This window comes from Hylobates moloch, unplaced genomic scaffold (genome assembly GCF_009828535.3).
Source record: "Hylobates moloch isolate HMO894 unplaced genomic scaffold, HMol_V3 SCAFFOLD_4, whole genome shotgun sequence".
Lineage (NCBI taxonomy): Eukaryota > Metazoa > Chordata > Mammalia > Primates > Hylobatidae > Hylobates > Hylobates moloch.
In genome coordinates, this window is record NW_026652279.1 from 171,767,617 (window position 1) to 171,794,887 (window position 27,271).

Genomic DNA, 27,271 nt, shown 5'->3' on the forward strand with positions numbered 1-27,271 from the left:
CTGGCCACTCCTGTCAACCTCAAGTGAGGTATCAGTAGTAAAGACAAAGTGTATCTGGAGTGTGTTTATGCACACTATTCCAAAGGGAAAATTAAAGTATCCAGAAGAGTTTAAAAAGAGTCTCAAAAACTATTTTGAATGCAAGCTGGTGGTAATGAAGGTGTACACATTATTTTCAGATGAAATCTTCAAAACAGATGCACTTTTGAACTTAGCATCCCCAGTTTGATGCACCTGGATACATGGGCTGTGCCTGACCTAAAACGTGTGTCTGTTCGTTTCTGAAAATAGGAGTGTGTCGTTCTACAGCTATAGCCTACCCTCCTTGGTCCTCTCCTACATCCATCTGAAAAATCTTTGAAAATGAGAAGAGACTTTTAAAACTCAGACAACGGTCAACTTGAGGTTCAAACTGGTTCTAGTTTGAAGTTCTAAAATTAACTTTCTTTAAAAGAAACTCAGCATGATCAGATTTTTAGGCTAGCAAGCTAAATGTGCTGCAATTTATTGTGGAAACTATGATGACTGTGCTTTTATCTATAAATTCAATCTCCTGTAACATTCACCAAGACTACGAAAAGCAATCACTGAGCAGGCCACCCATTTTCTCTCTAGTGTTCTTTCAAAACAGGAATATTAAAATGTGGTACAACACAGAATCATCTTTACTGTGAATTAAATGTTCTGCTAAGTAACTGGCAAAAAAAAAAAAAATCAAACTGGCATTAACTTTACTAAAGACACAAATGCTTATATGCTGTATTTTCTTACTCGGAATAGAATATTAAAATTTATTACCTCTAGGCCAAGCACAGTGGCTCAACCCTATAATCCTGGCACTTTGGGAGGCAGAAGCAGGAGGATCACTTGAGGCCAGAAGTTTGAGACCAGCCTAGGCAACACAGGAAGACCCCGTCTCTTCAAACACTCAAACTTATATCTAAGAATTCTCCCCCAAAGAACTTTCACTAAAATTTATATCTAAGAATTCTCCCCCAAAGAACTTTCATTAAAATTCATATCTAAGAATTCTCCCCGAAAGAACTTTAAAAATCAGGCTCCACTCTGAAGCCAGCCAGGGTCCCACCAGTTTCCACTTATAGTGCCACAATTCCAGAACAAAGGAGAAGCCACTCTGATGAGAACGACTTTGTTTTAATTTTGAAAAACCACGGATCAGGAAATACCTGAAGTATAATTTTTAGAATCCGAGTTGTCACATCACCTTCAGGATGTTTTCTTATTGTTAATGCCATGTGACAATAAAAGATAACAATTTTTATATAAATAATATTTCTGTTAAAATTCTGATCTCAACTTAGCTATTGTTAGTTTACAAATAGAAAGGTAGATATCATAAATTAGGTAAGCAAAGCATGCAAATCTAAAGCATCTCTATCTGAATTCCTAGATTAGCGTTAAAACCAATCACCGCAACAAATACCTCAACAGTATGCCTCGTGTGCAGAAAGGAAGCGATACTGAACATTCAATGCCACAACTGTAAGGTTTTCGGAGAAGCACCTGTGGCAGTTTCAGCAGTTTCTATATGGAATGCTCCCCCTTTCTAGGATTACTTGAAAAAATCAAGTCAATTCGAATTACGTAGCTGTAAAACATTGACATGTGTAGTTTTTACAGATTCAGAATCTTCTGTGTGATTTAAAACGGGCAATGGTTCATAATACAGGAAACTTAAATAATAAGGGATCACATATTTGCAGGCAACATTTGGATTAAAAATACATAGACAACGTAAGGGGCAGAAGCACACTGAGCTTAAGCCATTGTCATGTGACCACCTTGACCATGAGCTACTGCTCTAAAACACTGCCTTTTAAATTACCTTTGGTAATTTTTTAGCATGAAGCCAATTTAAATATGTCAATATTTCAACATAAGTTTAACAGTATGGACTAAAAACCATCAACTCACGATTCTGGTTACTTTAAAATTTGGTATGCTGTATCTCAAATACATTAGTAACTATTCCTAGATGGAAATAAGCAAATACATGGAATCATTAAAAAAAGATAAAAAACATTACTAAATTGTCCATTTGTAAAGACAAAACATTAGCAAACATCTAAGATATCTTCAGCAAAAGAAATACATGTGTATTTTTAACCCTTTGGTGTCCAAACTCTTATTTAATTATGAAGGCTTTCTTAAATATATTCTTCAGTTAATAATAGGAAGAAACTATTTTTAAAGAGTTTCTACCTAAATAAATTTGGTGCCAAGTTTTCAAGTTCAAAGTTACTGAGGATAGTTTTACACTGCAGTTGAACCACAATTATGCTTGCAAACATTAAAATGTAAAACCATCATTCCAGTAGTTTGATGAAATATTTAGCATGCTCCTGCTATAATTTAGCAAGGGAAAAAGACATTTGGATTTAGAAATCACTGGTTTTATTTGAAAGCACTATCTATAAAAGCAGTGAAGAAATTATTAAAATCTGTATTTTAATCAAGCTGCTATGAAAAACAATCAAAATTCTAAACAATTTCTTAACAAGTCTGGAATGGTATCAACCCACTTACTGTCCCTGTCTAGCAGGCAGAACAGCTATCTCAGGAAGTGATTCCTCCATCCTGAAACACCTTAACAACCAGAAAATAGCCAAGACCAGACAAGTCTGCTGTGGTGACAATTAGATAAAAGGAGGCTGCACAGTGGCTCACACCTGTAAACCCAGTGCTCTGGGAGGCCAAGGTGGAAGGATTGCTTTAGCCCAGGAGTTTGAGACCAGCCTGGGTAACATAGCCTGGGTAACACAGCAAGACCCCATCACTACAAAACATTTTTAAAAATTAGTTGGGTATGGTGGTATGTGCCTGTAGTCCTGGCTACTCAAGAATCTGAGGCAGGAGGATCACTAGAGCCCAGGAGTTTGAAGTTGCAGAGAACTATAATCATGCCACTGTACTTTAGCCTGGATGACAGAGTGAGACTGTCTCTTTAAAAAAAAAAAAAAAGAGGCGGCAAAAAGTAGGATGTGAAGATGCCTAGAATTCAGAGGACCTAAATCAGAAAATACGAATTCAGAATCATAATTCTGGTAGATTTTGTAACTGAAATATTATTCTGACGGGCAAAAAAATGAACACATATAAATAAACCACAAATTTCAAAATGAATAGCTAAAAGTAAATCTAGGTTACATTTTGCCAAGGGCAAAAGTCGCAAATGAATTTAACACTAATATTAAATACGCTCATCACCTGTATCTGCCCTAATGAAAATCTGGTTTCTAGACAGGGCTCTATGGTAAACAAAGGTGGGTCATAAATGGTCAATTATGATCCAAACTAAGACAATTCCATTTTAATTAAAATTTATTTTAATTAAAGCGAAGCAGTATTTTTTTGTGGCATTAGCATAGTCTACTAACATCACATTCTAGGCTTTGTTATTATAGCCAACTGTGCCTACTTTCTAAACTAGGCAAGACAGACTTTTCTAGAGTGAGTCACTGAATTTGCTTATGTAAGGCTATCGATGCTTCTCAAGCTATCCAATGATCCCAGTTAAGATAAAAATAATTAAGTCAAAATACATGTAGCTCAGCTGAAGATCTGGTTACCACAGAATAAATGGCTTCTAAAGAAATGCCCTTCTATAGAAAAGTTCTGAGACTTTGCCATTAAACACTGGCATCCGCATAATACAGTATTAAAATGGACCTACAAATCTGCCTGAGATGCAAGTAATGCTGGTTTCATTCTAAATCTCTTTGTTTCTACTCAGTGGCATAAAGCTATTTTACTAGATGGTTGATATGGAAACATCCTCCACTTTATCTCTCAAGAAAATAAAGACAAATCAGCCAAAAGTAATTGGTACCAAATTACTGAAAGTACAGCTATTCCAAGGCTCGAATTCTATTTACAATGCTAGTAGTGAAAAGGTCTTAATTATCAGCAGACAACAAGTTTTCAAGTCTTTTTCCAAAATCAGATTAAGACTTAATGTTATGCTGTTATTTGTTCCACGGTCCAAAAGAAAAATGAGATGACCATCTTTTTGTAATAGTATATCCTCTTCTTCCAGTCAAAACCTGAGTACCAAGCAAGCAGCACTCAAATATTGGGGGCAGTGGAAAAATGGAACTACCATATAAGCAAGATTAAGAATGGTGACAACTTCACATACTTGCTGAAAACTCCATACACAGAGATTTAGGTCCTTTTAAGTACACAAACATTTAGTTTGGTCACAAGTTAGATTTAATCCTGTGCATTTTAATTTTTAGATGTAAACAATATTTAGATGCAAATAATAATGACCGACATATAAGCCAGAAATAGAGCCTCACACACAGAAAACTTGGCACCAAAACTCAAGATTTAAAATAAGAAAAGAAAAAGAAAGTCCATTAACATACTCACGTGTGGTGCTAGAAAATTTAATACGATGCACAGCAGCTGAAATGCGTTATCTTACAGATGCAACCTACATTAACAAGTAAGTTATATAACAAACCATTCTAGCCACAGACACTTTAGTGTACTTGCCCTTATTATTATGTACCTGATGTCCAAAAAAGCACAACAATTTAAGACTTTGGGCACTTTATGTAGCAGATATATAAAAAACAAAGCAGGAATTAAGAGCAAATGAATTTAATAATATTGATATAAGGCAGCTTTTAATCTATCCACAGGAAAAGGAAAAATTTATATTATCTCCTAAATATTGTAGCATGTAATATGAAGAGTTAATAATCTGGTCCATTCTGAATGAAAAAAAAGTAACTTTAAATAAGTTAATTCTATGCTCCTTGAACGTCTTAAAAAAAAAGAAACGATTATGATTTGCTAGGACTACACTTTATCATATGAGCAGCGTTACAGGGAATAAAATAGACCTAGTACCATTATTTTGAAGATTCAAACTGTCACACGTTGGTGGACTAAATGGGGTCAATTATTAAAATGTGCAGAAATCAAGAAGCAACTTACGAATTAACTTACTGACAAAACTGACATTTTATCTTGATGTTAAAACTAAATAACCACATATACAATAGCAATGAATAATGATTACTTGTGCTCTATCTCCAGGCCAAAGGCTTTTAACTTTAAGAATTGTTTTTGGCCAGGTAGCTCAGGCTAAATATTTCTTCTAAAAAAAAAATACGAAAGCTCAGTCCAGGGAAGTCACCATAATGCAGGGTCTTGAGTGGTGGCTCTTATACTGAGAAGGAAAAACAGACTGGCACCTGAGCCCATCTCAGCCACACCTGGTGGAAAAGAGACACTTGAGGGCCCTGTAACCAAGGACAGAATTGTAAATAAAAGATTCTCATTTTTTTTTAAAAGACACCTACTAAAAAAAAGGACATTGTGATACTTATTGGCTGAAAAGATTAAGCTATCCATAAAATGAATAAAACATCTTTGTAATAAAATGTTCAGGACCAATTAGAGTATTATTTAGAAAGTAAGTCATTAAAAATATCAACTAATTATCCAGTTTCAATAAATGACAAGCAATTTAATCAATTATGTTATGACTCCGTATTTTATAATGAAAGCTTGTTATAAAAATTAAAGATGAGTTTTAAATCTAACTACAGCTAAGAAAAGTGTACAAATAACTTTGCTTTAAAGCAATCCACTGAGAATCATCTCAATGTTCTACTAGTGTGTAAAACATACTATCAATTGTTTCTACATTACCTTTAGTCACAACTATACATGAAGTCACGAGAGTCCCTGCAATGTAACAGTAAATAGAGGCCATGTTTATAATACTAAATCACTATATAAGGATCACAGCCCAAACTAATGGCAAATCTTGCCAATAAACTTAACAAAACAGAAGCTAAGTTATTCAGAGATGATTGACAGCCTCTGGTACCTACACATGTCGTGCATTAACCTGTATGGTTTTGCTGTCTAGGATCTATTTTCAATATAATACAGAGTCAAAGCAATGAAATGGAAACCAAAGGGTTAAACTAGTTTTGTGGGTTTTATTTCCTCCAAAGTCTAAATGTTCACATTTCTGATTAGAATAATGTGGTTTATAATTAATCTTTATGAATTATTCGTAACACTTAAGGTAAAACAAAAAAGCTGATATCCGTTATTTTGGTTATCACAGCTCTATAGCTTACACTCAACATTTAAGGGTGAAAACCGCATCCATTTTGTTAATGCTGTGAACTGCAGAAGAAAAATTTTTATAATATAAATCTTTAAGAGAAAGTTAATACAAATAAATTTAATAGCTAAAATAAATGTATAATGTCATGGCTAGCTAATGATTTGCATATAAGATCTCATTTCTAAAAGAATACACATAAACATTAAGATTGTCCTATCAAAGCATAAATAAGCTAACTGATGTAAGCTGGGCCAAAACAAAAGATGTTTTAAAATAATGCCACCAGTACCAGAAGCTTACAGCAAGCTTGAGGTCTTTACTGTAAATAGTCCTATTTTACAAGGAACTATCAACCATTAAGTTACAACAGGCTTTAAAACATAACTTTCTCACATCTGCTAAGACGTGGAAATCAAAACCTAGAAAAGTTAATTTTCTTCAGAAACCTTTTGAGCCAGAGAGGCCTGAAAAGATATTTTAATCCAATCCAAGCTTCTTGTTCTGAAATCAAAACTAGGCAAAGAAAAGTTTAAAGACCACAGTGACACAACTAGTTGGTGGCAAAGTAATGGTGGCAAAGTAATGATGCCAAGTTCCAAATCTAATTAGTTAACTGTTCTTTCAGTTCAAATACACTCTCTCGACAAGAATATTGAGGCTGCTGTGAAATTAAACCCCCTCCTCTAGAGATCAATTTAATCCACACAATTTTCCTCACTAACACCAACTGTTCTAAAAGGCAAAATTACATTACTAATTTTGAAAACAAAGTTTTAGGACTTTTGCCTGCTTATGTACTGCCTTTAAACAAAACATCCTCGACTACATCTTTAGCTGGAAAGAATAAATGAAAGACACTTACTCGACGTGAGCCCCATTCGCCACAAGGGCACTGATGCATTCTAGGCTCCCAGAGCGAGCTGCCTTGTGAATGGGAGTTTCACCCTCACAATCCTGAAACAACAAAAAGCAAAACATACACATACTTAGAACAAAACTTCTGACATTTTGGAGGTAATGTCATTAGCACAGATCAGAGACCTTCTCATCCTTCTTTGAAGTAAAACGTGTTGAGCAAGATCTGAAGCAGAACACAAAGAAATCTATACATGAACGGAGGATGAGAGTGAACCAGGAGGGGCCAAGATATTTGGTCAATGACCAAATATCTTGGGGCCTCTCCAGTAGTGACAGCGTGATTGCTCTCAACAGTGATTTATAGATCACTTTACACTGGATCTTAGCACATTTGTGTTTTATATAAACCCAGAATAAGTAATCAAACAAGCCAACCAACCAACTACACACACACACATTAAAATAGTAGCTGACATATGGTCTCAGCTACCCACTTTCCTCTGTGCCTACCCCAATGCTAACCCGAGTCAACATCATCAATGCCGATCTTGAATCTTCTGCTTTGAACTTGAAGTGAGACCACAACTTAGACAAGATAGCTTGAGGTTCAATAGTTGATCTATTTTCAACATTTACTAGAGGGAATGTTTACTAAATATTCCCAATCTATTTTCAGTATTTATTAGAGGAAAGGGAGAAGAACACAAAGGTAAAGCAAACCAAGCTTCATGAGAATGAAATTCCTGCTTCAGAAAGTGCAGAGGGGGTGGTGGGGGGAGGTGAAGCACACACACAGGCAGAGAAAAGCGAGCAGACCCAGGAAAGCCACTGTGAACATCAGCAGTCAACCCAGGTCTACACTGCATGAATGAAACAACCTGAAAGACCATCTTCATAGGCTATCAGCTGAGCAAGAGAGGAAAGGCAATCAGACACAGCAATCGAGAAAGTGATTTCTGGTGGAAAATGAAGACTGGGAAATCCTGGGGGCTCCACAGCAACACTTCTTGAATACTCACACTGCAACCTCACTGGAAGCTGAACTGGGCAGACTACCACACAATTAAGAGACCAAGATAAAAAGGAGTGCAGCAATTATGGGTCACTTAGAAAACAGTTCATTCCTAAACTCAGTAAATAGCTAAGCTCCTTCACCAACGCATACTCACAGGAAAAAATATGAGGTGAGGCCCCCCCACAGTTAAAAAAAAAAGCGGTAGATTAATTTACAGAAAAATAAGAGTATGAAAGGCTCGAGTGCTTGGTAGAGGTAAAAGCGTGCACATTTATTTAAACAAAGGTCTAAAGAGAATATAAAGCAATGTAAAGTTTGAAACAGAAAAATCCATTTTTGAAGACAGAAACACAGAAAACCGTGCGGCTATAAACTATCCAGTCAACTCGGATTTTTTAAAAAGCGAAAACCTAGCCCTATCCTCCCCAAGAGAGGTGGGGAGGGGAGGGAAGCAGTACAAAGTAAAGACAAATAAAAATTACATAAAAACATTCCCAGGAAAACTGGAGCTGAGATTTACATAAAGTATTGCCAAAAAGGAAAAAAGGTCTTTAAAGCTATCCTTGGAACAAGACAAAAAAGTAAGGGTCTGTCATGGTGGGATACTAACAGATGACAATGAAAAAGCAAAACTACCAAGCTCTGCAGGGACAATCTTTAAAGGCAGAGCAAATACTAGAGAAAGGCCGGGACATCCTGAGAGAAGGTAGCCAAGAGAAAAGATACTTAGAGCAAAGAGCCAGGTGAAGGTGCCCGGGCCTCCAGCTCAGCCCAGTCACATCACAGCCACGGCAAATTGAGTGATCTATAGGGAAATGGGAGCAGTGCCTGAATGCTAAAGACAGGCTGGGCACCCTGGGTTTTCATAAAGAAAAATTTCATTTCTCATCTAGATATGAAAAATTAAAGACAACATCAAATGCCAGCAAAATTCTAAAAGAGGTATATGAAAGAGAAGGTTTGCTAATTACACACCAAGGCTAGTCAATATAGATTCACTAAAAACAAATCACAGGAAAGCTGACTTCATTTCCTCTTGGGGAAATCGAGAACACAGGCCTCCAGGCAGCATATGAGCTTTGGTAATCTCACAGGCTCACCTCAGAGACTGCCAAAAAAGTCTGTGGTATTAACCTTGAGGAAAATGAACTTAGAACAGTTAGTAGCTAACATGCCAAAAGATTAACAGACTAGAAATTGGCTTAAAACACTGCATCAACAGGTTCAAAAAATTAAATGGACACAAACAACAAAGGAGAAAAACCTGGATCTGGCATCCTGAGTTTATATGAGAAATGAGAGAAACCGTCTACCTGGAGATGAGTCAGCAGGTAGGCGGGGTGGGAAGCTAACAAAAGGGCTATTGTGTTCTCTAGAGTCACTGGGTGCCCATCACAAGAGGTGTCGAAATTCACCCACTACGTAATAGAGCGAGATGATGCCTCGGATTCTGATGTAAACTCCACACGCCAGCAGACCACAACTACCTAAGATACACCAAGGAGAAATTCCAGGATGCTTAACGATGCCAAACGGTACGCCCTAGGCACATGTGAGGACTTGGAAATGTCTACCCGGATACTTCAAATACAGGGAGGGCTGCAAAGAAAAAGATCTGCGGGTCCTGCCTGGGAAGAAGCAGAGCGCGGTAGGGGTTTCCAGGAGGTGTTCTCTAGAGGCATCTGAGAGGACGGTGGGGGACGCAGCAGCACACTTTCTGCCTCACTCCCTTTATCTACTGAAAATACTGAACTGCCGAAGACACTTTGAAAAGGGGACTTCTCGATTTAAAAAGGTCTGGAAGGCAGTGTTAGACAATTTCTCTAGTCCTCTCTAAATAAGATGCTATGTAACAAATTGATGAAAATTAACATATAAAAAGTATATACTTAAATTCCATACTAAGTATTAATTACTGCCATTCATGGAATTATTAACTGTATTTTACTGATAAGGAGATTGAGCTACAAAGTTAATGACTTGCCCAAGGAATCAAGCCCACACTGCGCTTTCTACCAGGGGACAGGGGTAGGGAAGAAGGAAAAACACAAGGCGCTGCCCAGCACGTTAAGGGTATTGAGTAGGTAATTCCTAACTCTAGAATTTATGAAGACAAGCAACAGAGCAGCAGAGAAACATACATTATGTAAAGGCATACGTGCAGAGATGGAAGAAGTGGCAGCACAACCTTAAAACTTGTCCCATATCCCACGTTTCAGTTTAGTAACAAACAGCCCTCAACTCTTGGCCACCTTCCCTTACGTTGTCTTTTCTACTTCACCTCTCTTAAGGGGACAAACTGCCTTATCACTTACCCCACTTTCTCATTGATCCTTGTTTTAAATCATGGCTAAAAACACCTTCTTTCTCAATTACTTACTGCTCAGGTGGGTGGCTGGGTTTTTAGAAGAGGGACTAGCAACAACCTTATACCTGGTTATAATCAAGGATTGAATCTTGGGAAAGACAGAAAAGTAGAAAGAAGACTTTGCATACAAGACGTTATGACTATAAAGCATTGACAGATAGGAGTAAAAAAGGCATAAAAAACAGCTCCCACAGCCCATGCCCAGGTCTTACGACATGAAAATTATAAATTAGTCTAAGGACTAATCCATCTGCAGCAAAGGATGCTGAGTCTAGGGACTGCTCCCAGTCAGACAACCTAATGGTTATCAGATGCTGCTTGTCTCATACAACCAAGTACCTAACAATCTGAACGCTCGTGTGTTTGGTTTAGGTGAAATGATACTGAAAACACCATGAAAAAAAATCTGGCACGATTATGTTCCTGTTAGTATGCTTAATCTTAAATACCAAGTCCTCAAGTCACTTACTCTTCCCACTTAGTAAATGACACTTAGCACTTATCTGCATCAAGGCATCAACTGAAGCTCACTTTGGAGCTGACTTAACAGCCATGCTTTTCCTAGGATGAAAGTGTTTTTATAATTATCTGTGGACATGAGGCTAAGGCAGCTACGAGTAGAAAGCCAGGAAACCTGGGCTCAAGGCCAGGCTCCTTTAATTACCAGCTATAACCTTGGGCACATCACCCTGGATCAGTTTATCACACAAGAGGTGAAAGCACTCTATGAACGGAAAGCATTCCTATGGAAAGGGCATATTATCCTCCATAAACAATTGAAGAAACATAAATTCCAGTCTGCCCTCAGGTAAAGATATCAAACTCTAATTAAAGCCTCGATTTAAAGCACTACCCTGTATAATTATAACTGCAAAAAGAAAAAGCAAAAGCAAACAAAGTCCATCCCCAGCACTCTTACCGGTTTGTTAATGTTGGCTCCTGCTTGAATCAGCCAGACCAGGCAGTGAGGATGTCCCCCAAAGGCCGCAATGTGGGCTGGCGTCTGCGCGTACCGCGTGGTGGAGACATTGAGTGCGGCTCCCGCTCTCACCAACTGCACTAAGCACTCCAACTTAGAAAACAAGAGAGGTAATGAGAACATGCAGACATGTCAGTACACTATTCAATATTACACAAATAATCTAAATTCTATAATGGCGACAAATGGCACTGTTACCAGTTTAACAGATTAACTCTTTCCCAATGCCATGCAAATTTTAAAGGACATTTAAGATAACATTCTCCCTTGTCCTTATGAAAAAGATGGTAGATAGAAATAGAAAAATGCAAAAAGACGACTAACACTATACAGATTTAAATATTTCGGTTTCCCTACAACTGAGTAAGCCAAAATCAGAAAATATTGGACTGCGCTGTTCCAAGACTTCTTTCAGAAGTGTTTGTTGCACAGACTTTTCTAAACAAGAACGTTAAAGGGATTGGTGGGTTAAAAAACTTTGTGTAGGCAGGCGCAGTGGCTCATGCCTGTAATCCTGGCACTTTGGGAGGCCAAGGCCGGTGGATCACTTGAGGTCAGGAATTCGAAACCAGCCTGGCCAACATGGTGAAACCCCGTCTCTACTAAAAATATAAAAAAATTAGCCTGGCGTGGTGGCGGGCTACTTGGGAGGCTGAGGCAGGAGAACTGCTTGAACCCAGAAGGCAGAGGTTGCAGAGAGCTGAGATCATGCCACTGCACTCCAACCTGGGCGACAGAGCAAGTCTCCATCTCAAACACCAACACCACCACCACCACTTTGTGTAATGCCGGGCGCAGTGACTCATGCCTGTAATCCCAGCACTTTGGGAGGCCAAGGCGGGTGGATCACCTGAGGTCAGGGGGTCAAGACCAGCCTGGCCAACATGGTGAAACCCCATACTGGGGTTTTAAAAATACAAAATTACAAAACTTAGCTCGGTGTGGTGGTGCACGCCTATAATCCCAGCTACTCAGAAGGCTGAGGCAGGAGAATCGCTTGAACCCGGGAGGTGGAGGTTGCAGTGAGCAGAGATCACGCTGCTGCACTCCAGCGTGGGCAACAGAGCAAGACCCTGTCTCAAAAAAACAAAACAAAACAACAACAAAAAACCCTACAAACTTTGTGTAGCCATAGTAAACTCCTCATAGTCAAAGACTATTTTCTATAGTGTGCACAACTGTGCACTTTTACACAAGCCAGCACTGAATACTCATTGAATACTCAATTGAGGCCCCATTCTCCTGTTTTTTACTCTTTTTCAAATGATTTGTATTTAAAAACCCTGTGGGGGGAAAAAAAGCCTACAGCATAACTGAGCAATGCCCCTAGTGGGTGACTAACACGGCAAGTTAAGACTTTGTGGCCAAGCACCAATACTATGGTAGCCTCTGGCTAAAATAATTCAGCACATTCAACAAATTGAGCAAGTGCCTACCACGTGCCAAGCAACTGTTCAACCCACGTTCTCTGATCCTAGACTGCCCGTTTTCTCTCACTCCAATCACAATGCAGTTAGGGAACAAGCTATGCCTGACCGCAAGCAATTCTCTTCAAGAGGAGAGACCTCACCTGAAGACAAAACACCTGACACTCGTCCCATCTCACCTCAAGGTTTCCTTTTCCATCTCTCTTAGCACTTAAACACTCCTGTGAGATGAAGAGTACACAGATTCAAAACACCCTCTTCAACCAACTTGGACCTGGGAGTAAAGGCTGATGTCTATTTTTATTTATTGCCTTTATTAATTTACTGGGTGAAAATGAAAGTATTAATTAGCGATAAAATGAACAGGTTGCAAATCCAATAAAAATAAAAAGGATGAAAATCACGTGGCGTACCAAAAATCAGCTATTGAGAGCTCGCTGGGCTTAAACCTGTTACCCTTGGGTTCAGTTTAGAAACTTGGATTTGGAATTCTGGAAAGATCCTGTTCAATATGGTATCATAAAAGCTACAATAGAGATTTTAAACAACCCGTTTAGTCCTCTGGCAACAAACGAGTCTTACCAACGGTTAGGGATCTTGTGCACCACTGGCACATTTCTAAGAACACGAGCCCGAAACCTATGTAAGAGGGCAGCCGTTAGCAGGGCTGGGGAGAAAGCCTGGACTTCGCAAGCGGCAGCCCTGAGTCCTGGCCTGATTTCTGTCCTAACAGCTTCTTCTCAAAAGGGAATGTTTGGACACTGGACAGGGGCTTTCTAAGGCCCCTTCCGTATCTAAGACCAAAGAGCCCTATGATTCAGACAGCTGGAAACAATGAAGTAACTGCTTCTTGTTACAACATTTGATGACCAAGGTAAAGCTACTACTCAAAGTCCCATGGAAGTAGACTTTTGAAAAGTGATTTCGGTTGGTGTTTTTTAAAAAAACTGTGACAAAATACACATTAAAAGTTACCATTTTAAAGCAGTTATGGCTATTTTAATCCCCAGAGACAAGTGGAGGCACCACTGGATTAACTTTTCTAACTGACCATCTCTAATGAGGCTTTAAGCATTCTACAGATCGTTGTTCACTGACTGTCACCCAGTATTGTGTCGTTCTCAACCAGGGTACAAGGAACGGAATCCTAAAGTTTAGTGTAAAAATAAACCACAGCAAGAGACACTCTGGAGGGAGGAAATCCTCAGATTACTGACTGCCTCGGGAAATCTATTTAAGGCTGCAGGCAGAAGCGCAGGGAGGAGGCTTTATTACTTTTGTTTGTTAAGAAACTCATTTCCCCTGGGCACCTGTTTTCTCCAGCTGGTACTACGGTTGCACAACTTTAGAGACAGTGCCACAGGAACCTAACAGCCCTTGAGGATTAACTTGCTTGTCCCACCCCGATCGTCAAAACTTCTGCATTTCTTTTATTGAAAGAAAAGTGACTTTTCCATTTTAAAAGAATCAGAAACTGCTTTCCAAAAGATACAGCTGCGTTGTGAATGTAGCACCAGGGTCAGCAAGGTAAACCGCCACTTCATCAGCTGGTAACATTACCAGGGCCAGGCCTTCTTAAAGTAACTTATTTCACATTATCTCTCACATATTTCTGCAAAACCATTTAACCCCATCTCATCATTTACGAGAAAAACACTATGAATATACCTGAATTTTAGTGAATTAAAAAATATTAATTAAAACCAGTCACTTCTGAAACGCACGGTGACATCTCATTTTAAGATTTCTGAGATGAAGTACCCCAACGACTTCACAGATGAGGAAACTGTAGCTATCCAACCTTTTAAAACCTTAAAGCAGCACTGTGTTCCCCCAGAATTTTCAGTTTAAGACAAAAGAGAGAAACGTAAAGGCTCCACGGGAAGAGAATTCTGCTTAATTTAACCACTTCTGCAGTAATTTAGATCCAAGATAAACACAGCCGTCACTAATTTTCCTGAAGCGAGGCCAGCTACGAGCCTTAAAGCAAACCCAGAAGCTGGAGAGCCGGCCTCCATCCCACACAGCTGCCCGGGCCTTCCAGTCCCGCCGGGGCGCTTGCTCCTCAGCTGAGCACGTCCGCAGCGCGGCCCTCGGCTACCGACGAGGCCGTGCGGAACCAGAAGATCGACCGCGCCCGGGCATTCCCCGCGCGCCTCTTTCCGGCAGCGCGAGGGCGAAAGACGCCTCCGACCCCAGATCGGCTCCCCGGAAGCCGCCTGGGCGACTTCGCGGCCTAATACCCGGCTCTGCGAAATCGCTCGCGCCTGCGGCCCGGCTTGGAAGGCCCAGCGCCATCCGCGCGCGCGCGCACAGAATCCGGCCAACAGGCGCCGGGACCCCTGGAGCCCGCCTTGTTAGAAACTTGCCACGCGCGCCGTCGCACATGCGCCCCAGGCCCCTCGGGGCGCAGGCGCCGCCGACCCCGCTTCCGCCCCGCGCCCCCCGGCTGCCCCGCCGCGGCCCCGGACCGCGAGCGCTGCCGCACAGGCGCCCTAGGCCCCTCGGGGCACAGGCGCCGCCGATCCCGCTTCCGCCCCGCGATCCCGGCACGCCCCGCGCCTCCCGCACCTCAGACCCCCTTTCCCCGACTCCCACTGGACAGCTGCGGAAAATGGCGCCTTAAAGCGTTCGCACCCACCTTGCCGAAGTGCGCGGCCCAGTGCACGGGCGTCCAGCCATAGAAGGAGTCCTCAGAGGCCAGGTGGGCGTGGGGTGTCTGTTGCAGCAGCGAGCAGAGCGTGGCCAGGTCCCCGTCGCGGCAGGCGCGGTGCAGCGGGAAACGGAGCGAGAGCAGCTCCTCGCTGGAGAAGCCCGCCTCCACGCCCGCGCCCGCTCCCGCCGCCGACATGGTCCGTCACCGGAGAGCGCGGGGCTGGCTGGCCTAGAGGACGCGTCGGGGAGGACTCGAGAAGCCGCTGCACAAAGGAACGAGACTAGCACCGCGGTCGCGTCCCACAGGATGCCGAGCGGAGCGCGCACAGAGGGGGCGGGGCGGGGCCTGGAGCGGCCGGGCTGGGGGCGGGGCCTGGCCCAGAGGACGCCTTGTGCAGCCGGGCAGGGGGCGGGGCCTGGAGCCGCGGACCTCTGGAGCGGCCGGGCAGGGGGCGGGGCTTGGGCCGGAGGCCGCCTGGAGCAGCCGGGCGGAGGGCGGGGCTTGGGGCTGCGGACGCCTGGAGGGGCCGGTAGGGGGCGGGGTCTAGCCCAGAGGACGCCTGGAGCAGCAGGGTAGGGGGCGGAGCCTGGACCAGAGGACGCCAGCAACAGCCGGTTAGGAGGCGGGGCCTGGGGCTGTCGACGTCTGGAACAGCAGGGCTCTGGGCTTGGGCTAGAGGACGCCTGGGGCGGCGGGCGCTTGGAGTAGCCAGGTAGAGGGCGGGGCCTGGCTTGGGTCCACGCCTGGGGCGGCCGGGGGCGGGGCCTGGCTGGAATCGACGCCGGGAGCTCCGGTACAGGGGGCGGGGCTTGGCTGGGCCGCTGCCTACAGCGGCTTCCGGGGCTTGGAGGTCACGGGGCTCGGAGGTCACGGGGCTGGCTGTGTGGGGGCTCAGGGGCGTAGAGCGGCCAGGCAGCGGTTTGAGCGGGCCCCGGGCCGCCCGCACGGTGGGTCTCGGCTACGCCCCGTGTGTGGACCGTGATGTGTCCAGCCCGGGAGCCGGTCCGGGCGCGGAATCCCGGCTGCCGGGGGCGCAGGTTGAGGCTCTGCGGGCCCGCACCCAGAGCGTTGGGAGCCACGGGTCTCCCCGAGGCCCCGTAGCGCGCGGTGAAGTTGTCCAGTTAAAATTTATGGAGCGCCTACGGGGAGCAGGGCTTCTCGTTAAAATCTGAGAATCAGCAAGCCGTAGTTCCTTACAGAGCAGGACAGATTCCTCGGTTTTGTCCGAGGGACGCCTTCTTCGGAACCGAGTGCAGTGGGCTAGGACTATACGTTTGCAACTTTGAGAGATGAGCCAGAAGACCAGACAGAGCAAAAAATAAAAGGCTTTTTGTTGAGAACTGTATAAATGTAAGGGAATACTAAATTCCCTATTTTGAATGACAGTATCATGGGCTTTGTTACGTATGTAACTGTATTCTGATTATGAAAGCATCAGTAATTTCACTACTGAGGAAGAACCACAATGTTTATGAATATTTCCTTTCCTTGTAAATATGCGGTCTTTTTAAATCATGTATTTTGTTTCATTTGTATATATAGTTTTGCGCTGTGTAAATTTCCTTACTTTTTGCAAAATTCTACGTCACAGAAATTGAACTTTAACAAGGCAATTAGATGTCTAGGGAAATACTGATGCACGAGAAAGCATATTGCAGCATTGGTTAATAAAACAAAAAATAGAAACCTAAGATTTAACAAAGGGAAATTGTTAACTAGTGGTGTAAACCCTCAACACAGACATGTCTTCATACAGCAAACATTTGTTGAGTACAATGCTGAATGAAACACATTGAGAAGCACTCTATAGTGAGGAAGTAGCAAATATTTCAATTCCGTGAGCAATTGCTAATGAATGGAAAATATGACACATAGAATCTATCTTCTCTCAGGGAGTTTGTAATCTGTTAGTGAAGCAGGAGAGAATAATCAAGCAATACTTTTTTGTTTGGACCAAAAGGGTGAGAATAGACTATAAACTCATCTCAGGTTTTGTTTACTTTAGAACGTAATCATTTTTCACATGCCATGTTGATTTTAATCTAATCTCTTTAAAATATATCCCCCTGATTTCCATCTTTCTTAGGAAAGAGGCGTCCCATTTTGCGAAAGGACGTGAGTGTATCTTGTCCTCCATATAATGAAAGGGAGGGATTACTCGCTAGGCTACATTCTGGGAATGGTGAAACAGAGACAGTGGTAAGTCAAGGAATTTGCACAAGGGCAAACTGCATGCCTGTGGCAGAGCTTAGAATAATATCCAGACTTAGGTTCCAACCCACTGTTAGATTTTTTTTAACTTTGGAATTTATTTTGCATAGAGTATTAAGGGCTAGGAAGATAAAATAGGTTATGGTGATAGGGTACTTCGTGTACATCTTTCCTCACTTCAGATGACTGGGTTTTTTTCAGGATTATTTAGACTATATACATATTTATGTAGCTGTACAGGAGTAGACTGACATATATACGTGGTGATGGATCCCCAAGACAGATCTTGTAACGGTGGCAGGAGGATTGTGGATAGGATGGTGTCTACTGACTATTCCCAATGCCAGTGATCTAATTGGTCGGTCACCCAGATTTGCTCAACTCTCATAATTGTCAGATGCGTTCCAACTAGAACTACTCCATCTTAAATGCGACTGGGTAAAATGAGGCTGAGACCTATTGGGCTGCATTCCCAGATGGTTAAGGCATTCTAAGTCACAGGATGAGATAGGAGGTCAGCACAAGATACAGGTCATGAAGACCTTGCTGATAAAACAGGTTGCAGTAAAGAAGCAGGCTAAAACCCACCAAAACCAAGATGGCGACAAGAGTGACCTCTGGTCATCCTCACTGCTACACTCCCACCAGCACCATGACAGTTTATAAATGCCATGGCAACATCAGGAAGTTACCCTATGTGGTCTAAAAATGGCAGGCATGAATAATCCACCCCTTGTTTAGCATATAATCAAGAAATAACCATAAAAATGGGCAACCAGCAGCCCTCGGGGCTGCTCTGCCTAAGGAGTAGCCATTGTTTTATTCCTTTACTTTCCTAATAAACTTACTTTCACTTTACTCTGTGGCCTCACCCTCAATTCTTTCTTGAGTGAGATCCAAGAACCCTCCCTCTCCTGGGGTCTGGATTGGGACCCCTTTCCTGTAACATAACCATTACCAATCTCAGATTTCCTTTGAGACTCTCACTTTTTAAAAGCTCCAAAGAGAAGAAGAGTAGATTCATAACATCTTTTTCATCTGATGAAGCAACCATACACAAGCCAACTTAGGCATTTGAAGATATGATCCAAATCCATGAAAGAAAACAGGAAAACTCAAAACTTAACATATTAAGATTGCCTTTAGATTGGAATTTTTTTTTTTTTTTTTTTTTTTCAAAAAAGGATTGCATTGTGTGAGAAATTGTGGAAGTGGGGTAGGGCTCGGTTGTGTGGATGGCACAGTGATTCAGTGTCCATACGTGTGACAGACATTGATGGGCATATCTTGAGTGTTGTTATTACACCAGGAGCAGTGCGCCCTGAGGGACGTGGGGTTGGAGAGCAAGGCAGACCCCAGTTGATGTTCCATACTAAGCATGCCATGCTAAGGAGTGGCTTTTTAATTTCAAAAAGTTTGGGAACCAATGAGGGGTTTTGTTGTGCCATTTAAGGGAGGGAGTGATGACTTTGGATGGAGGGGTGGGGGACCCGGGTCAGACTTGCAGCTTGGCTGTGAGGATGGAGATAGGGAGCCCACTGTGACAACACCTTCAGGACTCGACGTGGGCCTGCAAGCCTTGCTGTTTTCTCCTTGGCCCCTTCTCCATTCCTATCCACATCCACTACGCTGGCAAATCCATCTTTTGAGAGGGCAAATCTGCTTAAAAATTGATGTAGGAACAGTTTCCAAAACTTGTCATTCAGCTACCACCTGCATGTGGAATTTTTTTTTTTTTTTGACAGATCTCACTCTGTCACCCAGGCTGGAGTACAGTGGTACAGTCATGGCTCACTGCACCTTGACCTCCTGGGCTCAAGGGATCCTCCTGCCTTGGCCTCCCAAAGCCCAAAGCACTGGGATTACAGGTGTGAGCCATGGCTCCTGGCCATATGTGGACTTCTATCAATCTACATAGAATTGATATTTTTTTCTTAAAAACTTAACACTTTTTTAAACTTAGCCACTTCATTCACATCCTCTCATTAATAAACCATTAGTGAGTTTGTGGTGCTAGTTACATTTTCTCCCTACCCATTTAAACAAATAGATATCAAAATAGAGTTTGTTCTATGAACCTTCCAAGTTGGCTCCTGTCATTTGAGGTTTTCAGACCACACCTGGGAAAATGCTCCCAGCAAGCAAAGTCCCAGATCAGACCCTTGGCTGGGTGATGTCCTTACAGCCAGGGCCGACTGCCTGTCTTTGGACTTCTTGTTACGTCACTGCCCAGGGCTGTCCAGAGCATGTCCTGGATACTGGGGCTACCTCTGCCTGGAAGGCGGCTCCCTTCCCTGTCCCAGAGTCCACTCCTTCTGATCTGGGTTGAATTGTGTCCCCCGCAAATTCATGTGAAGTCCTAGCCCCCAGAACTAAGAATGTGGCCTTATTTGGAAATAGGGTCATTGCAGATATAACTAGTTGACATGAGGTCACACTGAAGTAGGGTGGGCCCCCAATCCCATATAACTGGTGTCCTTATGAAAGGGGGATATTTGTCATGCCTGTAATCCCAGCACTTTGGGAGGCCGAGGTGGGCGGATCACCTGAGGTCGTGAGTTTGAGACCAGCCTGACCAGCATGGAGAAACCCCGTCTCTACTAAAAAAAAAAATTAGCCTGGTATGCTGGCACATGCCTGTAATCCCAGCTACTCGGAAGGCTGAGGCAGGAGAATTGCATGAACCCGGGAGGCAGAGGTTGTGGTGAGCCGAGATCGCGCCATTGCACTCCAGCCTGGGCCACAAGAACAAAACTGCCTCAAAAAAAATAAAAAATAAGAAAAATAAAGGGGACATTTGAACACAGACACAGGGGAAGACCACGTGAAGATGGAGGCAGAGATGGGGGTGATGCTTCTACAAGCCAAGGAACCCCAAAGACGACGGCAAATCACAAGAAGCCATGGAGAGGCCTGGAGCAGATCCTTCTCTCACAGCCCTGACACCTCCATCTGGGCCTTCCAGCCTGCGGTACTGCAGGACAACACATTTCTGTTGTGAAGCCGTCCAGCTCCAGGAAATAACACACTGGTCCTTGCCGGGTTCCACCTCTCTCGCCCGAGGTGGGTAGGCACCAGCCACCCCCGGATGCCTCTGTGCACTGGCTTCTCCGGTGCTGTTCACTTCCCTTTCCAAAGCTGTTTCCCATGTTAGGACAGGAGCTTCCGTCCCCTGCAGGCAGGCCCAGGAGGATCCAGGTGTCTAGTCTTGAAAATGTTTTCAACTGATTTCTTAATTTCCCCATGTGGGTACCATAGACGAAAGTCCCTAGTGAGTCCCTAGCGAGTTATTAAAATGGCTTCTGCTGATCTTCCTGGGAGGGGTGCTGGTGGCCCTGCCATGCTCTCCTCCTCCGGCCGAGTGCCCAGGCACTGACCTGCTTCTGGCTGGACCAGGCCCTGGTACCTTGTGTGACTCCAGGGATTTACATCTTCCTCACCCTTCCTGAAATTGTCACTATTGTATTTATTCCTTAAGAACATTCTAAAAACAAAAGCATTTACCCTGATAGGAATCTTCATGACCTAGGATAAAATAATCCACCCATCTCATGTTATAAGAGGAGGTGGATGTCACCTTAAAACCGCTCATACCTCACAGCACAAGACTGAGTGAATGCAGGACAGTCCCAGCCATGCAGAAGCACCAGGGCGTGGGGAGCCAAAGAGATCAAATCACAGTGTGGGCTCTGCCTAGCAGAAAGACGCTTGATTGTCTCCCTTTATCCTATAGCGCCTAAAACCTTCCACAACCCTCCAGGCTCTTCCAGACTTGAGCACTGACTATAAGCTTAGCTAACTAAGTGCTTTACGGAGCAGCCAGAAGCAGGGATGGAAGCTGGAGAAAACAGCACAGATCCGGCCCTGGTGCAGAACCCATGGATGACTACCGGGACAGTTCAATTTCTCGTTGTGACAGCCTTCTTTTTCTTTTCCCTGTTTCCGAAGGCTGGGTTGAAAAGAATATTGCAAAGAATATTGCACAGGGGGTTCTTCTGTTGGAGGAAGGGTTTCCTCCCTGCCCTGCCTTAGTTTCCTCATTTATTAAAGGAAGACAATAATTATCCTGTCCAGGTAAAGGTCATTGTGAGGGTCAGGTGAGCTTCTGGGTGTGGAAGAATCTTCTAGACTAGGAAGATGCTGGGTACTAATTGCTCTCCCAAGTGCCTTTATGAATTTACACTGCCAACAGCAATTCACCAAAATCCCAGTTCCCGATTCTTTCTGATATTAGGTATTGCTATTAGACTTTTTTTTGTTTTGCTTTTTCATGAAGGCTAAATTGCAGTGGTAATGGCTGCTAGGGGCTTTGTTGTCAGAAACTGGTGCCACTGAGGGCAGGCCAGGTGCTGAGAGCATCCCTGGTGCCTGTTGGGCTCCTGTGCCCTGCTCCTTGGACCCGGTGCCCCTGGGGGACTGCTTCACCTGGCACTGTCCTCTACACAGGCTGCTGAGGCTCCAGCATTCTGACCTCTGGCCGGGGGCCGTTCATCCCAGCTGTAGGATGGCTGTTTCCTCTTCATTCTCCAAAGTGCAGCAGCACTCAGCCTGTGACTTTTATCCACATTTACTGCAGGTTCGGTTGCTGGCAAGGACGTGTCACTCCGCAGAGAATAACCGGGACCACAGACCCAGAGTTGCTCCTGTTTACTTGGATGTGCCTTTCCCCTGCTGCACTCCAGCCTGACTCCACGGAGCAGTGGGCAAGGACAGAGGAACAATTAGAGTTCAGACACACTCAAAAATCTGTTCCACGTGGATTAGACTTCAATGTGAAAGCAAAATGGAAAAAGATTTAGAAGAAAAGATAGCAGAACATCTTTATGACCTTAGAGGGGTAGAGGATTTCTCAACAAGACACGTAAAGCACAGCCATAGAAATGTCCAAACTTGCCTAAGTAATAATATAATAATGTCTTTCAATTGTTATTAATTAATAACATAACTTCTTTCAAAGCAAAAGACAAGCTACAGAACAAGGGAAATTGTTTGCAATTCATTTAACACATACAGTCACGCCTCGCTTAACAGCAGGGATACGTTCTAAGAAATGCGCCATTAGGCGATTTCCTCATTCAGCATCTTGGAGTGCGCTCCCACGAACTTGGATGGTACCGCCTGTCACACACCGAGGCTAGATGGTGGAGCTTGTTGCTCCTAGGCTACAAACCTGTACAGCATGTTCCCATACAGAATACTGTAGGCAATTGTGACATAACGGTAAGTATTTGCGTATTTAACATACCTAAACATAGGAAAGGTACAGTCAAAATATATTAAGAGTATTATCATCTCATGGGACCGCTATTGTATATGCAGCCTGTCATTGACCAAGAGGTTGTACAAAGGGCGTGACTGTAGAGCATTCGTATTCAGCATATAAAAAGAACTTCTGCAAATCAAGAAGAGAGAGATGAACAACAGGGGTAAAGGATATTGACAGGCAATTTACTGGAAACAGACACAAATGTCCAATAAGCAAGATGCTCAGAAATCAGTAATTTCTCTGCCCTACTGAATGGATTAGTCCACTCACCAGGCAAATCTGCTGCGACCACTTACAGTGGTTCTCTACCTTAAAATAAGCACACGCACTCATCATACCCCCTCCTAGCTCCTGCCCATCCTTCCTCTGCCCTTTCAAAGAATTGTCTGCAGCCATTGTCTCCCAGGCCCTTCTCAACCCTTTCCAACCGGACGTCAGTCCCCAGCACTCCCAGGGATAGCCAGTGAAATTCAACATAGTCCTTCAAATCTGCCAAACCAAATGGTCAATTCTCTGTTCTTATCTGGCCTTATCTTGCTGGAGCGTGCAACAAGTTGACCATTAGCTCCTTTTTGAAACACTCTGTCCTGGCTTCCATGACACACTAACTCTTGCTGGACCTCCAAATGTTCAAAGACCCCAGGGCTGGGTTCTAGATCCTCCATTCTCTGTATTTTCTTCCTAGGCAATGTCATTTAATCCCACACCTCCAAACACTACTTACAACTGGTGATTTCTGAATTTATGTGTCTAGCCCTGACCTCTTCTCTGAGCTCCAGGCTCAAATCCCGTGGCTTAGTAAATATCTCCATTTGGATCTCTGAGGGGCATCTCTAGTCATGCCCCAAATGAAATTCTTGAGTCACCCTCCCCACACCTGCTGCCCATCCCACACATACACAGTGTTCTCTGACTCTGTAAATGACACCACCACCTATCCAGGGGCTTGAGTCCAGCACCTGCAGTCAATACTTTCCCAACTCCCACATGCAAACCATCTGCAAGCCCAGGGGGGCTCTACCTCCAAGTATATCTCAAGTCCACTCGCCTCTTTCTTTCTCCCCTCCTATCTCCCTGATCCATTCTCTCTCACTTAAACTGACACAGTAGCCTCTCAGCTTTTCCTGTCCAGCAGCCAGAGGATCTTTTTACGATATAAATCTAATAATAGCGCCAGCTTAAAGCCTTCCAATGCCTTTTCATTGAACTTGGAACAAAATACAAACGGCATAGAGACTTGGTACCCTGTTGGGCATCTCCAGCCCCTCCAGCCCAGCCTTCTGCTGCTCTCTCTTGCCCTCACTGAGGTTATGCAGGCCTCGGGCTTCCTGTTCCTGGACCCAGCTCCGTCTTCTGGGAATGCTGCACGCAAAACTCACACTGCTGACTCCTTGTCTTTCAGGCCTCCCCTCAAATGTCATCTCACAGGAACGGTATGGCCTGAACCCCAGCCCGAGTCGTCTTCTGCAGCGCCATCCTGCTTTGCTTTCTTCCCAGCACGTACCTCTGGAATGATCCAATTTCTTACTAACTGTCTTGGCCCCCTTGAATGGATGGCCCAGAGAGACAAGGCCTCCTTCACAGCAGATGCTCAGAATTTAACTAAATGATTTAATGAATAAATTTAGGTAAAACTAAATTTACAGTGGAGTTGTGTCTTTAGGGATTGAGGACAAATTCGAATCATTTGCTGCTTGTTTCCCAGTCAAAACTGCCCTTGTGTCAGAGGTGTGTGAACCAGGGCAACTCCATCTTGAATAGGGACTGGGTAAAATGAGGCTGAGACCTACTGGGCTGCGTTCCCAGATGGTTAAATCATTCCAAGTCACAGGATGAGATAGGAGGCTGGCACAAGATACAGGTCACGAAAACCTTGCTGATAAAACAGGTTGCAGTAAAGAAGCCAGCTAAAACCCACCAAAACCAAGACAGTGATGAGAGTGACCTCTGGTGGTCCTCACTACTACAGTCCCACCAGCGCCATGACAGTTTATGGATGCCATGGCAACGTCAGGAAGTTACCCTATATGGTCTAAAAATGGGAGGCATGTATAATCCACCCCTTGTTTAGCATATAATCAAGAAATAACCGTAAAAATGGGCAACCAGCCACCCTCAGGACTGCTCTGTCTATGGGGTAGCAGTTCTTTTATTTCTCTACTTTCTTAATAACTGTGCTTTCACTTTAGGGACTTGCCCTGAATTCTTTCTTGCAGGAGATCCAAGAACCCTCTCTTGAAGTTGGGGACCCCTTTCCTGTAACACTTGCAAATCTCTTTCAATTGCTTGTAAAGGACAGTAGAACAACAACAACAAAAATGAAGTCCAGATGCGGTGGCTCATGCCTGTAATCCCAGCACTTTGGGAGGCCAAGGTGGGTGGATCACCTGAGGTCGGGAGTTCGAGACCAGCCTGGCCAACATGGCAAAAACCTGTCTCTACTAAAAATACGAAAATTAGCTGGGCGTGGTGGCGGTCACCTGTAGTCCCAGCTACTTGGGAGGCTGAGGCAGGAGAATCGCTTGAAGCTGGGAGGCAGAGGTTGCAGTGAGGCGAGATCACGCCACTGCACTCCCGCCTGGGTGACAGAGCGAGACTCCATCTCAAAAATAAATAAATAAATTTAAAAAGTGAACTATCCATTTGTTGATCCATTTATTGATAAACAATTATGGAATGGTTTAGTAGAAATAGGATAGTGTTGGGCATCAGAAATATTTGCATCCTGCCCTGCTACCAACTTACTGGAAGGGCGAACAAAGGACTGAGGGATTCGAATCAGAGACTGTTTTTACTGGAAAAGCCCTTCCAGGCCTTTCATGCAACCCCTTGTTTCCAGATGAGAAAACCGAAGCAGTGACTAGTGACTCACTAGTTACTGAGTAAGTCAGTAGCAGGACATCATGGAAAGAGGTGATGGGACATTTGTGTCTCTTCAGAAGAGAGCACAGCCGGCAATTACAAACAAAATGGCATCATCCTTTTATTCCATTTCTAACTGCCTTTGGAATGGTGTTTTGGAAAGAACACCAATCCATTGCTAAGACTGTCCCTAGGGAACAAAATTTCTCTATCTAGAGATGTTCTAAGATATGATCATGAACTTCTCCTGCCTTTCTGGAGAAATGGGAAAAATCACACACTTTAATGAATATAACGCCCCCCAGCCTGATCATATCAATGTGTTGAACAGAGGTAGGTACAGCTTGTGTACAGCCAGAACCAGTTTGCATACAAAAACTTGCAACAAACTGACAGTTGCTGAAAGAAAGGTTCTTGTTTCCCAGAGAATGTTGGTGAGTCGAGTCCTTTGCAGGTGAAATACTGATGACAGGGTTTATCTGTGCAAGTCTTTGCCAGCTCCCCAAGAACCTTCCATTCTCTCTTCACCATAGCTTGTTCCCTTTTGATAAACTGGAATTTCAATGCATTGAAAATTTCTTGAAGGTGAGTCATTTCCTGGGGATTGGAAAGCATTTTGTTTTTGTTTTGTTTTGTTTTGTTTCGTTTTCCTCTGCAGAGACTTTGGTTTCCTTCAGGGCTGACATTCAAAATACTGTTAACAACCTTCGAGTTTGGCCCCTGGTCGTGAGTAGCCTGACTACACAGAGGCAGAATATGAACCTGACTTTCTGTGACACTCAACCCAGACACTTTGGTAATGCTGTTCCATCTCCACGCCACAAAAGTGCCAAGAGCCCTTGCTGAGCACCAGGAGGCAGTGGCGTTCTCTGTGTGCACACATATTCTGCACCCGTGTTTGTGTGTTTTGCAATGGGCTGCAGTAGGAAAGGGTGAGAGGGCGGACTTTCCTGGACTCTGTTCTTAGACATAATCCATCACGGGCTGTGATGGTGAATCTTATGTGTCAACTTGACTGGGCCACAGGGTGCCTGTGATATCCTGAGAGATTCAGTCAAACATTCTCCTGGGTGTGTCTGTAAGGGTGTTTTGGGAGAGATTAGCATTTGAGTGTGTAGCTTGAGTGTAGCAGATGGGCCTCCCTAGGTGGGTGGTGGGTGTCCTCCAACTCTGAAAGCCTGAACAGGACAGAGGCTGGCTATGTCCTGAATACGCGGAGCTCCTCCTGCCTGCCTGCAGCTGGGACACGGGCTATTTCCTGCCTTAAGCCTGGGACTGAAACATCAGCTCTTCCTGAGTCTCCAGCTTGTAGACTCTGCAGGTCTTGGGACTTGTCAGCCTCCATAATCACATGAGCCAATTCCATGTTATAAATATCTCTCACACACGCACATATACACACACACACGCATATATTCACACACATAAATACACATGCACACACACACCACACATACACTCACGCACACATCCACACACATGTACACACACACACGCACATCCTATTAGTT

At 43.7% G+C, this 27,271-nt stretch overlaps 1 protein-coding gene across 2 annotated transcripts in view; it reads right to left on the bottom strand.

The window, feature by feature from the left end:
- Positions 1-15,808, bottom strand: part of ANKRD10 (ankyrin repeat domain 10) — a 36,620-nt gene extending 20,812 nt beyond the window's left edge. The window contains exons 1-3 of one of the 2 annotated variants that reach the window (XM_032151332.2): positions 15,407-15,804; positions 11,279-11,431; positions 6,981-7,072 (exon numbers count right to left, since the gene is read on the bottom strand). In XM_032151332.2, coding sequence (XP_032007223.1) covers positions 6,981-7,072; positions 11,279-11,431; positions 15,407-15,616 — 455 coding nt within the window. In that variant the 5' untranslated portion in view covers positions 15,617-15,804. Of the gene's footprint in view, positions 1-6,980; positions 7,073-11,278; positions 11,432-15,406 lie in introns of both variants that reach the window. The other variant, XM_032151333.2, reaches the window with a different exon arrangement.
- Between the last annotated feature and the right edge of the window lie 11,463 nt (positions 15,809-27,271).